General features: G+C 39.7%; 1 protein-coding gene across 1 annotated transcript in view; it reads left to right on the forward strand.

Moving 5' to 3' along the window:
• The first annotated feature begins 206 nt into the window (after positions 1–206).
• FAM198A (family with sequence similarity 198 member A) overlaps positions 207–13,423 on the forward strand; it is a 104,930-nt gene continuing 91,713 nt past the window's right edge. Inside the window, exons 1-2 of the mRNA XM_012807991.2 lie at positions 207–215; positions 3,278–3,400. Coding sequence (XP_012663445.2) covers positions 207–215; positions 3,278–3,400 — 132 coding nt within the window. The remainder of the gene's footprint in view (positions 216–3,277; positions 3,401–13,423) is intronic.

The raw sequence follows: 13,423 nt of genomic DNA on the forward strand, positions 1-13,423 counted from the left end.
TGAGACAAGAATTATCCCTGAGAAACAACTGATGAATCATAGTTTACATAGCCTTCAAAAGAGGATGTGTCAGAGATGGTATGTAGGAGTCATGGTGTTATCAGTAGAGTTATTGACACTGATAATTTCTTTCTTTATCTTCAGCTCTTGAGACTTTTACCCAAAGGAATAAAAGAAGTCAGATGGCAGCTGTGTCCTTAATAGCCATGCCCCAGGTGAGGTGAATTTCCTCTATCTCTGTACATATAGATGAATGAATATACACGTACATCTATATATAGGTATATGTATGCATGTACATATAAACATAAAACATAATGTATATATGCATGTGTAGATGTATAAATTACTCATTTAGGTTTAACTTGTATATATATAAAACACGTAACTGTATTGCTTACTTTTTAGAAATTTGTACACCTTTATGGCCGTAATTCATATCAAGACATAGATTAGTACCATAAAGTTCTCTTCATGCCCCCTCCCAAGCAGTCTACCACCCCAAATTTAACCACTATTCTAACTTCTGTCACCATAGATTAGCCTTGTTTGTTCTTGAACTTCATATAAATGGAATCCTTGTACTCTTTCGTATCTGCCTCCTTTTGCTCAGTATTACATCTGTGGACTTCACCCATTATAATTATAAAATGGAAAACTAATCATTGCTGAATGGTTTTCCATTATATAATCATACCATGTTTTATTCATTCTACTACAGATGAAATTTCGGTTGCTTCCTATTTTGGAGAACAGGGAATAAGAAGGCAGTGAACATTCCTGTCTTTTGGTGGACATAGGCACTCATTCTTTTGGGCTTGTCTGTAGCAGTGAAATGGCTAGATCATAGGGTGTACACTGATTGGTTTTAATAGATGTTGTCCAACATTTTTTCAAAAGGTTTTTTCCATTTTGTACTTAAATCAGTAGTGTGGAGTTGCTCCACATTCTTACCAACACTTGTCATTTGTTTGTAGTATCTCGTTAGGGTTTTAAATTTTTTCTCCTCCCTAGTAAGCAGTGGTAACACCATTCATGCTTATTGGCTATGTGAATACCCTCTTATGTGAACTCCCTGTTTAGATATTTTTCCTGTTTTTAAATTATACTGTGTACTTTTCCCCAGCTAAGTTGTAGTGGCTCCTTATTATGGATATAATTCCTTTGTCAGATATGTGGACTATAAAATATCTACTCCCAGTCAGTGGCTTGCTTTTTCACTTTCTTGATGTCCTTTCAGAGACAGACATTCTTATTTTTAACAAAGTTCAGTATATTGATTTGTTGTCTTACTCAAAGGTCATAAAGATACTTTTCAAGTATTTTCTTTTTTTTGAGATAGTCCTCCATAGTGTAGTGTGGCATCATAGCTCACAGCAACCTCTTGGGCTCATGCAGTTCTCTTGCCTCAGCCTCCCAGATATCTGGGACTTCAAGGGATTGTACACTACACCCAGCCATTTTTAGAGACAAGGCCTCACTCTGGCTCCGGCTGGCCTCAAACCTGGGGGCTCATCCACCTGCCTCAGCCTCCCAGGTGCTAGGATTATAGGCATGAACCACTGTGCCCAGCCTTGAGTATATTTGTTTTAACTTTTTACTTAGGTCTTTGATTTATTTCATATTAAGGGTATGAGATGTGTCAGAATTCTTCCCCCTACACACCCTTACTACAGATAATCCATTTGATTCAGGACCATTTGCTAAAAAATCTTTTACCCACTGACTTACAGCAGTTACTTGTCATAAATTTGTTGACTTTGTACATCTGTGTCTGTTTTTGAACTCCCTATTCAGTTCCATTGGTCTGATTTTCTGTCTTTGAACCAGTATCCCATGACATCCACTGTTGGTCAGGGAGTAAAATATTTTTGCAGCATAATATAACATGAGAGGCTTTCCTTCAGGGTAGGTTAAAAGTATATTAAAAAAATAATTGACAAAACTTTTTTTAGCACCTGGCCCATAGCTTCTTTAACCCTTTCCAATCCAATTTTTCTGCCACCCACATACTCCCCTGCTCTTATTTATTTTGTCCAGGAAAGAGGTTGGTGGGTTACTTGTAATTTATCTTACAGTTTTGTTTTATAAATGAAAAAAATGTCCAAAACAGGATTGGAAAAGATAATTTCTGCACTCCAGGTTAAGACCATTTCCTCTAGGGTGGCGCCTGTGGCTCAGTGAGTAGGGCGCCAGCCCCATATACTGAGGGTGGTGGGTTCAATCCTGGCTTCAGCCAAACTACAACAAAAAAATAGCCAGGCATTGTGGAGGGCGTCTGTAGTCCCAGCTTCTCGGGAGGCTGAGGCAAGAGAATTGCTTACACCCAAGAGCTGGAGGTTGCTGTGAGCTGTGATGCCCCAGCACTCTACTGAGGGTGACAAAGTGAAACTGTCTATAAAAACAGAAAAGAAAAAAAGACCATTTCCTCTGGTGCTCTATTTCTGAAATATAGAGCTAAACTCCTGGGCTTAAAATCTGTCAGTTGCTGCCTTTTTAGGCCTGTCTTAGGCCTCTGCACCAAGTTGGCCTAGACCAGGGGTCCTCAAACTTTTTAAACAGGGGGCCAATTCACTGTCCTTCAGACCATTGGAGGGCCAGACTGTGGGCCCCAGGACAAGTTGGCTGCTAAGCAGGACAGGCAGCGGTGGCAAAAACACCCAGCGGGTTGGATAAATGTCCTAGGCGGGCTGCAGTTTGAGGATGCCTGGCCTAGACTCTAGCCTTTCCCAAGCATGTAGTATTTTCCTATATCTCTCTAATCTCACCATCTCCACATGAAGGTGGGGTGGGAGATCACTGACAGATCTGAGAGCTATGGGGGTAGTGGCCATGGAAATAAGCATGAAGGAAGGAGTGAGATGAAAATAGAATTGGGAGATGACAGTAATGTGTCATCCAAATAATCACTGGGATATTTACAAAGTGGGGATGGGCTTAGGGTTAATGTGACAGCCATGTCTAGGGGTAGTTTCCTTCCACGTGTGTATTTTTATGCTTAGGCCTAAGCCCACCTATATAGCAGGTTCAGGGTCTATGTGGAGGTTACATCTCACAGTGGAGATATACTTTGTTCTCACTAGAAAAGTATGCTATCAGCCTTTAATTCTGTGTTCTCTTACACACCTTCTAAATTTCACACAAAAGCTCATCAGGCACATGAAGGACCCAGGACTGAATATATATCATTGTAGGTGCTCTTCCCAGGCCACTCATTGACAATTTTGATCATCACCAAAGTGATGAGCTCTGAGAAAGCAGGAACTTGTTGTTTCAGGAGTCAGTGACTTTTGAGGATGTGGCCGTGTACTTCACTAAGAAGGAATGGGCCAGCCTGAATCCTGATCAGAAGGCCTTGTACAAGGATGTGATGCTGGACAACTATGAGTCTGTGGCCTTCGTAGGTAAGACCTCTCTGTTGCTGGTTTCTGCCTGGGCCCTTAGAAGTTAAATGGCTCTCTTACAATTATTAGCTGACCCCACATAACAATCTCAAAAGTTGCTAGGTATGGAAAACCCTGTAGTCTGTTGACTTCCAAAGGGTGTTACTTCTTTTCCCACCATAAAAGCTACCCTCTTTTCCAACCTGCCCTAGAGATGATTCTGTGGGTACAACAGGGCTTGAACTATATCTTGGTACCCCTATGGCCTGGTATTGAACCTCCAAATTATTTTGAGAGAACTCAGCCTGTTTGTCTCATTCTGGGAGTAGTTCTTAGGAGTCATGTGTCTTTATCCCACAGTGGGAATTTTCTATCCTCTGAGAGAGGGTAAGAAATCTTATTTCCTTTTAAATAGAATTCTGTCTCCCAGGGTATTTCAGATTTCCTTATGAGCACTGTCCTGAGGCTTCTTCCCAGTCTACTCCTGTACCTCTTATGCAGCCTACCCGGGAATTTTACCTCCCCAGCTTGATCTTACAGCCATAGGTGGAAATTGACTCCTGTGGCTCTGCTTATCATCATGTGTTTTCTTCTCTTCCCGAAGCACCCCACACTTCTAAACCAGATCTGATCTTTCATCTGGAGCAAGGGAAAGAGCCATGGTACACTCATCCGCAGGGAGCCCTGAACAGGCGAGACCGTAGATCAGGCGTCACTGGTGAGTTAAGCAAAAGGGGGAGGTGGGTGGCTTCTTCATTTTTATCTCTTTCTTAGCCTTCATTTATAAAGATGAAAGGTGTGTGTTTTCTGAGCCTAGCATCATGGAATAAACTGGGATTCTTGACTGACTAGTCTGTTATTCATTGTTTTCTATCCTTTTAAACTGTAGTGTACAACACCCTCCACATACTGGGATGCTTTTATCTCTTGGGGATTTGCAGAAAATTTTTCCTAAATACTTTATTAGTTTTATGCGATCAGTTTTTCTAGTTTCTCCTAGTTTTACAAATCAGTAAATTCTGTACAGTATGACATTGTTCACTAACCAGTAGAACAAGTAGAAAAACTTATTTTTGCTTTTCATGAGAATTAATATATTAAATTTTATATTGAAATAGTCTAAGATAGCTTACAGTTTACTGTGATTTTTTTTTCTTGTAGGATACTTCTCAAAACTAAGAAGATTTACTTACTTAGCTAAACTAATATCGCGTGCAATAAAATTAAAAATTCTTCCAAATCATCGTTGCTGGAAAGACAGAACAAAGGCTTAATTCTTGACCTTCAAATATCAGCTTTTCAAGTAAGGAGTGGATTTAAGAGCCTCCTTAAATGCTGTCAAATGCACATGTTCTTTGTAAGCCGTTCAATTTCTATTGAATTAATGTTTTCATTGTATTAAAGTTACTTGTTTTCATGCACAAAGCAGGGTCTCATGTCTTTTTTAAACACATTGATGGAGGTATAATTCATAAACAATACAATTTACTGGTATAAAATATAAGTGCAGTGGTATTTGGAGTATTTACAGAGTCATACATGCATCTACTTTTAGGTTACCCTCAAAAGAAATCCATATCCATTAGCAGTCGCTCTCTATCTCCCTCCTCAACTCTGAGTTTTAGGTAATCACCTACTTACGTTCTGTTTATAGATTTGTCTCTTGTGGATATTTGATACTTATACAGTCACACAATATCCATACTTTCTGGGTCATAGGATAACTCTTTAACATTTTAAGGAGCGCCAAAATTCTTCCAAAGTGGCTGAACCATTTTAATTTTTCCTGCAAAGTTTGGGGTTCCACATTCTCACCAAAACTTACTAGCTGTGTTTTTGATTATAGCCATCTTGGTGGTGTGGAGTGGAATCTCACTGTGGTTTTGACTGTCATTTCCTTAATGACTAATCGTGTTGAGCAATGTGAAAAACACATGTTTTTCATGTGTTTATTGGGGATTTGTGTATGCTTTTTGGAGAAATGTCTGTTAAAATTCTGTACATTTTAAAATAAGACTACTTGGGGGGTCCTTTTATTTTTGTGTTTTAGGAGTTCTGACATTCTGGACACCGTATCCTTATCAGATACATGATTTGCAAATATTTTATCCTGTTCAGTGGATTGTCTTCACTTTCTCAATGTCCCTTGAGGTACAAAGTTTTCAGTTTTGATGGAGTTCATTCATATTTTCTATATACAGTTTTTTTTTTTTTGAGACAATGTCTCTCTTTTGCCCAGTGTCTGTCTCTTGCTGTGGCATCAGCCTAGCTCACAGCAACCTCAAACTCCTGGATTCAAGGGATCCTCCTTTCTCAGCATCCAGAGTAGCTGGGAGTATAGAATCCTGCCAGAATGACTGACTAATTTTTCTATTTTTAGTAGAGACAGGGGTCTTACTCTGGCTCAGGCTGGTCTCAAACTCCTGAGCCCAAGGGATCTCCCACTGTGCTTGGATTATAGGCATGAGGCACCATAGCTGGCCTATATACAAAATTATGCAAATAGAGATAGTCTTATTTCTTCCTTCCTAATTCGAATGTGTTTTATTTTTTTTTCTTGCCTAATTACTCTGGCTAGAACTTTCAGCACAATGTTGAGTAAAAGTTGCAAGAGTAGACATTCTTATTCCTGATCTTAGGGGCAAAACATTCAGTTCTTTACCATCAAGTATGATGTTAGCTGTGGTTTTCTGCAACCTTTATCAGGTTGTGGAAGTTTCTAATTTGTTGAGTTTTTATGAATAGTGTCAGTTTGTGAAATGAGGTTCTGTGACTACTAAGGTAGATACGTGGTTCCTGTCTGTTATCTTATTAATATGGTATTATTAATTTTTGTGTGTTGAACCCCACTTTTCATTGTTTGACTCATTTACAAATGGTGATGATATATAGTCCTTTTACATATTGCTTAGAGTTGGCCTGCTACTATTAATTTTCAGATTTTTGCATTTATATTCCTAAAATATTAATTTGTAGTTTTCTTGTGGTATCTTTATCTTATTTTGGTATCAGAGTATAGTGCGTTAAGTATTTCTTCTTGTTTTTCTTTTCTTGAGAGACTAGTTCTTACTTCGTCACTCAGGCCTAGAGAATGTAGTGGTGTGATCACAACTCGCTGCTGCTGCCTTGAACACCTGAGCTCAGGTGAGCCTCCCACCTTGGCCTCCTGAGTAACTGGGACTGCAGGTGTATACCTCCATGATTGGCTAATTTTAAAACATTTTATTCATAGAGATGAGATTTTGCTTCATAAGCAATCCTTGGACCTTCGCCTCTCTCTGCTTCCCAAAGTGCTGGGATTACAGTCATGAGCCACTGTGCCTGGCCCCTTTTCTTTTATTTTTGAAAGAGTTTGCAAACAATTAGTATTAAATCTTTAAATGTGGCTTGGAGCCTGTGGCACGAGTGGCTAAGGCGCCAGACACACACATCTAAGGTGGCAGATTCGAATCCAGCCTGGGCCCGCCAAGCAGCAATGACGGCTGCAATAAAAAAATAGCCTGGTGTCGTGGTGGGCGCCTGTGGTCCCAGCTACGTGGGAGGCTGAGGCAGGAGACTCGCTTGAGCCCAGGAGTTGGAGGTTGCTGTGAGCTGTGATGCCACAGCACTCTACACAGGGGACAGCTTGAGGCTCTGTCTCAAAAAATATATATATAAATCTTTAAATGTTCTATAGAATTCACAGTGAAGACCTCTGAGCCTGGGGTTTTGTTTGTAGGAAGTTTTAAAATTACTTCTTCAGTCTCATAAATGTATTCTGATTTTCTAGTCAGTTAAGGTAGTTTGTGTCTTTCCAGGAATTTGTCCATTTCATCTGAGTTGTCTGTTCCTTGGTACACTGTTACTCATACCATTCCGTCACTGTCTGTTATTCTTTAGTGATATTCCCTCGTTTCACTTCTGGTTTCACTTCTGGTTCGTCTTTCTCTTTTTTGGTCAGCCTAGATAAAGCTTTCTTAATAGTTGATCATTCCAAATAACCAAGTTTTGATTTTATTTTCTCTAGTGTTTTCCTAGCCTCTATTTTATTTTATTTTTCTCTCTAATCTTTATTATTTTCTTCTCTCCTCTTGCTTTGAGTTTAGTTTTCCCTTGTTAATTAAGTTTGCTCTTTAGAAAGGAGCACTTGTCTGTTCAACACTGTATCTCAGAAGCAGAGTACTTAAGAGCACACACTTGGGAGATGAGTGCTGGTTATTAGTTATGTGGCTTTGTTTCAGGTTTCTTATTTATAAAATGGGGACAGCAATGAAAGGTAGTATTTGTATTTGGCACCTATTATATGCTCAGTATTAGCTATTGCTTTTTCTTATGTTAATTTTAGTCTGTGTGGGTCTGTTTTCCTTATGATGGGCTCCCACTACATTCTCTGTCTCCCTGATTTGTCCTTAGTCCCTGGCACAGTCTCCATTTTCCAGAGCCACTGATGTTCTCATCTGGAAGCGGGGGGAAGAGTCCTGGGGTCTAGGTCTTCAGGGTGGTTTGTCCAGAGACGGTATGAGGTGCATCCGTGGTTGTGAGTGCTGGGATGCTGGCTTCTTGCCTCCTACCACATCCAGTCTTTATTGTGAGGGAACTTCTATTATTGTATTATATATTTTTCAGCAGTGGAGAAACTACACTGGAGAAAAGCCATATCAGTTTAAGGAGTGTATCAAAGCCTTTAGCCTTAATTCTACTTTTTGTTCAGCACTAAAGGAGAAGGCAACTCTATGTATGCAAGGGGTGTGCCAAAACATTCTGGGGCAACTCCCAGCAAATTCACACTGGAGAGAAGTCCTACTAGTGTAGAGACTATGGACAAACCTTTAGCTTCAATTCAGTTTTTTTTTTTTTTTTTTTTTTTGAGACAGTCTCACTATGTCATCCTAGGTGGAGTGCCATGGCATCACAGCTCAGAGCAACCTCAAACTCTTGGGCTTAAATACTTATCTTGCCTTGACCTCCCAAGTAGCTGGGATTACAGGTGCCCACCACAATGCCTGGCTATTTTTTGGTTTCAATTGTCATTGTTTAGCAGGCCCAGGTCAGACTCAAACCTGCCACCCTCAGTGTATGTGTCATGCACCCTACTCACTGAGCAACAGGTGCCTAGCCATTCAATTCAGTTTTATATATCACTGAAGGATCCACACTGGGGCATGACCTTATGTGTGCTAATAGTGTAACAAGAAGTTCAGGTCCAGTTTTCATGGCACTAAACACCAGCAAATCCACTGGGGAGGGGCTCCATGAGTGTGGCAAAGCCACTCAGTGCATCCTCCACCTTGCATTATTATCTTTCTGTAGATGGCCATAGTATACTTGCTTAGTATACCTACCCCCCCACCATAGCAGATTCAGGTTTTTGGTTTTTCTCTGTTGCCGCCAAGATGTCACTTCTTTTCAAGAGCAGGAATCACACGAATAGATGAAGAAAAGGTCAGAAAGTATGAATACATTTCCACTGTAAATGAATGTGTGGCGTGACCATTTGAGTGCAGATTACAGGAATAGTAGAAATGAGCAATTTTACTTAACTTAGGAAAGGAAAGATTCAAATGGAAACTGAGGGCATTTTTATGGGAAATAGATCTTGTAGGTAGCTATTTATGCCTGGACCTCATAGGAAGCTGTAACCTATTTATAAATGGGAACTGGTTATCAGTTTTACTTTTTTAGGGATGATTTCATCAGGGATGCCACATTCGGTGGATCCTAGCACTGGGATCATTTGACACTGCACAGGATACTGATTTAAAATGTCAGTATGTTATTTTTCCATATGAGACATTTTTTCTAGATCGAAAGGAATAATTTGCCATTTAGTTTCCATCTGTCATTTCTTCTCTCCATAACTGAGTAGAGTAGCTTCGTTTATGAAAATGTATAAGCCTTGTAGGCAGACTGCTCCTAGATGACATTTTCAAGAATAGGATGATAGATTACATCCCTTTCTCCTGTCTGCACTTTGCCAATGTTACCTTTCATTATAGTCAAAGGTTTGCTATAGAAGCTGAACTAAATACGAGTGAACTAGATGTTGATGACCTTGAGTCAGAGTAGTCACAACCTATTTAGAGACCATGTTATCTAAGGATAGAAAGTGTGAACTCAGAACAAGGTCCTATAGCTGAAAGCAGCATTGTCACTTAGAGAAGTGGCCTAAAGGAGAGATATTATATGTTAAGAAAAATAAGAGCCTCAGTGGAGTCCCCAAGTTTATTTAAATAGCAAAGAGATTTTTGAAACACAGTATGGGGACCATCAATCAGAGAGCCAAAGAAGCATTCCTGGAGGGCCAGACTGCTGCCTGCGGTGTGGTGCTTGTGGCCTGAGTACATTATCTGGTAACTATTTAATACATTGCAAGTGACAGATGATGGGTAATTGAATTCATGGACTGTTTCTGGATATCTGGGGCAAAGGGTATTTGTTCTTAAGATCTGTCCTTGAGAATGAGAGGAAAAAAAACAGGTCAAGGAGAATACAAGGGAGACTTAGTGCTTATATAAAGCATATCTGTATTCTGGGACCAAGTAGATTATGTTAATTTCCTGTATTTGATATTATTGGTCTGCATGGAACTCCTTATGTCTGGGGCATATTGGGCTGCCCGAACATAGTAGGGAATTAAAAATGTTTGGCATGATGCTGGGGGTTACCTTAAGAATTACTGATGGAGAGGTGAGCAACACATAAATCAATAAGAAGCTGGTGTGTCACACTAGAGAGACTGAATTTTGTCCTTGTAGGGATATATGTATGATTTGTATTCTAGCAAGATGAATGGCAGCATGGGAGAAATTAAGGGTGACATAGGAACTAGGAAAACCAGATCAACCAGTAGTTACAAAATCAAGTCCATGACATTTTCACTAATTTGAAATTAGAAAATTAGGAAAACGAAGTAGAAATCTATGTATATGAAAATCATATATGTCCACAAAAGATGATCCACAGTTCTTGGAAACTTAACACTGAAGTTGTTGTGGGTTGAACAATTGAAAAAAATTGGTTGGTCCTGTCTGTAGTTAGAGTACCTTGGGGGAAAAGGCACTGTTTTTTCTGGGATCTTGAGAGCTAAAGGGAACTCCACTGGGCCCTGAAGTGAAATGTAATGTGATTAGACAAGAGCTTGGGAATTAGGTGCTGGGCTGTAGTGTAAAATTCTCAGAGGATATCTCAAACCATCAAGAACTCTTCTTGAGTAAGACCTGTGCTTATTGAGATTTTATAATTGTGTTTTATGTCAGCTGTAACTTGTATCTCCCAAATTGTTGCATTCTAGTGAAGATAGGCCCTTAAATAAACTCTGAATGTGTATGTCATGAAGGGGACATAGAAAAATATAAGCAAACTAGATGTTGATGATTCAGAGTAGTCACGACCTATTTAGAGACCATGTTAGCCAAGGGTAGAAAGTGTGAACTCAGAACAAGGTCCTGTAGCTTGGCAAAATTGGCTATGAGTCAGACTTAGAAACTTCCAGTGTGGGCTGTTCTGGGGTGTCCAGTTTGGTTACATGGCTAAAATTTTGGATATATAATTGTGATGGCATCAATAACCACCTGCTACTGGCAGCCTTTAGTATCCCTGTGGAGTGTTGTGCTTAACAGGCAAAGGAGAGGTGAGGGGGCAGGTTGTAGAGAACGCATAGAGGAAATTGCTGATAGGGCCTGCCCTTTGCTACTGAGACCCATAAGATGTTTGGATGCCTCCCTTCTATGAGCATGGGCCTGTTACAGAGAACAGGGCTGTTCCAGAAGTCCTCTTCTCAATAAGAACAGAAATAATAATAGCTGCATTGCTATTTATTGAACATTTACCATGAACCAGGTCCTGTGTTATGCTTTATCTCAGTCCTACAGTTGACTATGAGGTAAGGGATAATTACAGTCAGCATTTTACAGATGACTACACTGGGACTTACTGGGAGGTCAGAATTCAAAACCAGAGAGGAACTCCAGGATCCACACTTGTGATTACCCTTGTACTACTTCCCTTGTTTATGTACTCCCATTGTACCCTAAGCTAGGATCTTGAGATGAGGGATCCCAAGCTGCTCTTCCCTACTTCTGTGCCTGCACTGCTGAAAGAACTCTGGTAACCCAGCTCCCCATGTGTGGAGGGGCCACCTACAGCCTCTGTCTGTCTGCATGCTCGCTCAGAATTGGGTCGCAGCTGAAGACTTTACTCATGAACCTTTCTAGTGAGGGGTTAGACACTTAAAGAAAAAATGGAAATAAGAGAGAGAGGGCTAGGTCAGAGTAACTATAGCCTTAATCACAGCCTGTGAACGAGGAAGAGGGCTAATTTCCAGCCATCTTGTTTGGAAACCAATGGTACATGAATGTATGTGTGAGGACCAGACTGTGTATGTAGCAAGTCAACTGTTAAGATAGGCAACTGTGTGAAGAGGGTGATAACCACTTGGACTTGCTAAAAATTGAATTAATTTTAAACAATATACTTGGATCTTAGTTTCATTTGATAATAACACTGATATTATGTAGCCTACATAATTCAATGTTTATTCATATATTCTGAACATCTTCATAGGACAATGAAAAATTTACCACAATGATGTGCAAATAAATTATAACTAAGTAAAATGCATATAAGGAAAAATGTATCTCCCAATTCCACTATCCCAGAAGATCATCATTTTTATTTTATTTTTAATTTTTATTTATTTATTTGTTTTTTGAGAAAAGTCTCAAAGCACCCGCCACAATGCCCGGCTATTTTTTGTTGCAGTTGTTGTCGTTTAGCTGGCTCAGGCCCAGTTCAGACTCGCCACCTTCAGTGTATGTGGCTGGTGCTGTAACCACTGTGCTATGGGCACCAAGCCCCCCATTTTTATTTCTTAATGTGCATTGCTTCCTCTTGTACATAAGTATACAATATGATTGAACCATAACAGATAAAATGTTATGTTTTACTTTCATTTCATTATTACTATCTTAAGCACTTTCTCTTTTCCCCAACTCTATATACTCTTTATAATTTGTAAGTGAAAGTACCCTTTACTCACAAATTAAGAGACTGTGTCTTATCATATTTTTTTCCTTTAAGCATCCATCCAGTAGATGGTAGTTTATTTTTATTGAAATACATTGATGAACATTAGGAAGTTTCTGTTTTTTCTTGAGATGAGCTCCCAGGAATGATATTAATCAAATCAAAGTGTATAATCATTTTGTTTTGAAAACATGCTGCCATATTACCTTTTTAAAAGATTGTACCAAATTTACTCTGCTATCAGAAATGTATGAGTACAGTACATGATTTCAATCTTAGCAGCAGCAGGTATTGTAATTTAAAAATTTAATTTAAAAAGTAATTAGTATAAAATGGTACTTGTTTGTTTTTATTCATATTTCTTTACTATAATTAGGTTGTATGTTACTTTACTAGTTTCAATTCTTTTGTGAAAATTTTCTTTTCATGTCATGTGCCTTCTAATGTCTAAATTATTATTATTTTTTTTTTGAGACAGAGCCTTGAGCTGTGGCCCTGGGTAGAGTACTGTGGTATCACAGCTCACAGCAACCTCCAACTCCTGGGCTTAAGTGATTCTCTTGTCTCAGCCTCCCAAGTAGCTGGGACTACAGGTGCCTGCCACAACACCTGGTATTTTTTTTTTTTTTTTGGTTTTGTTTTTTTGCAGTTTTTGGCCAGGGCTGGGTTTGAACCTGCCACCTCCAGCATATGGGGCTGGCGCCTTACTCCTTTAAGCCACAGGTGTCTCCCAACACCTGGGTATTTTTTGATTGGAGTTGTCATTGTTGTTTGACAGGCCTGGGCTGAATTCGAACCCACTAGCTCTGGTGTATGTGGCTGGCGCCTTAGGTGCTTGAGCTATAGGCGCTGAGCCTAATGCCTGAATTGTTAATGTTTTGCTTAAGAATTTGAAATCTCGGCTCGGTGCCTGTGGCTCAAGTGGCTAAGGTGCCAGCCACATACCTAAGGTGGTGGGTTCGAATCCAGCCCGGACCCGCCAAACAACAATGATGGCTGCAATCAAAAAATAGCCGGGCGTTGTGGCGGGCGCCTGT

This window comes from Otolemur garnettii, unplaced genomic scaffold, assembly GCF_000181295.1.
Source record: "Otolemur garnettii isolate 467f Iridium unplaced genomic scaffold, OtoGar3 scaffold00082, whole genome shotgun sequence".
NCBI lineage: Eukaryota > Metazoa > Chordata > Mammalia > Primates > Galagidae > Otolemur > Otolemur garnettii.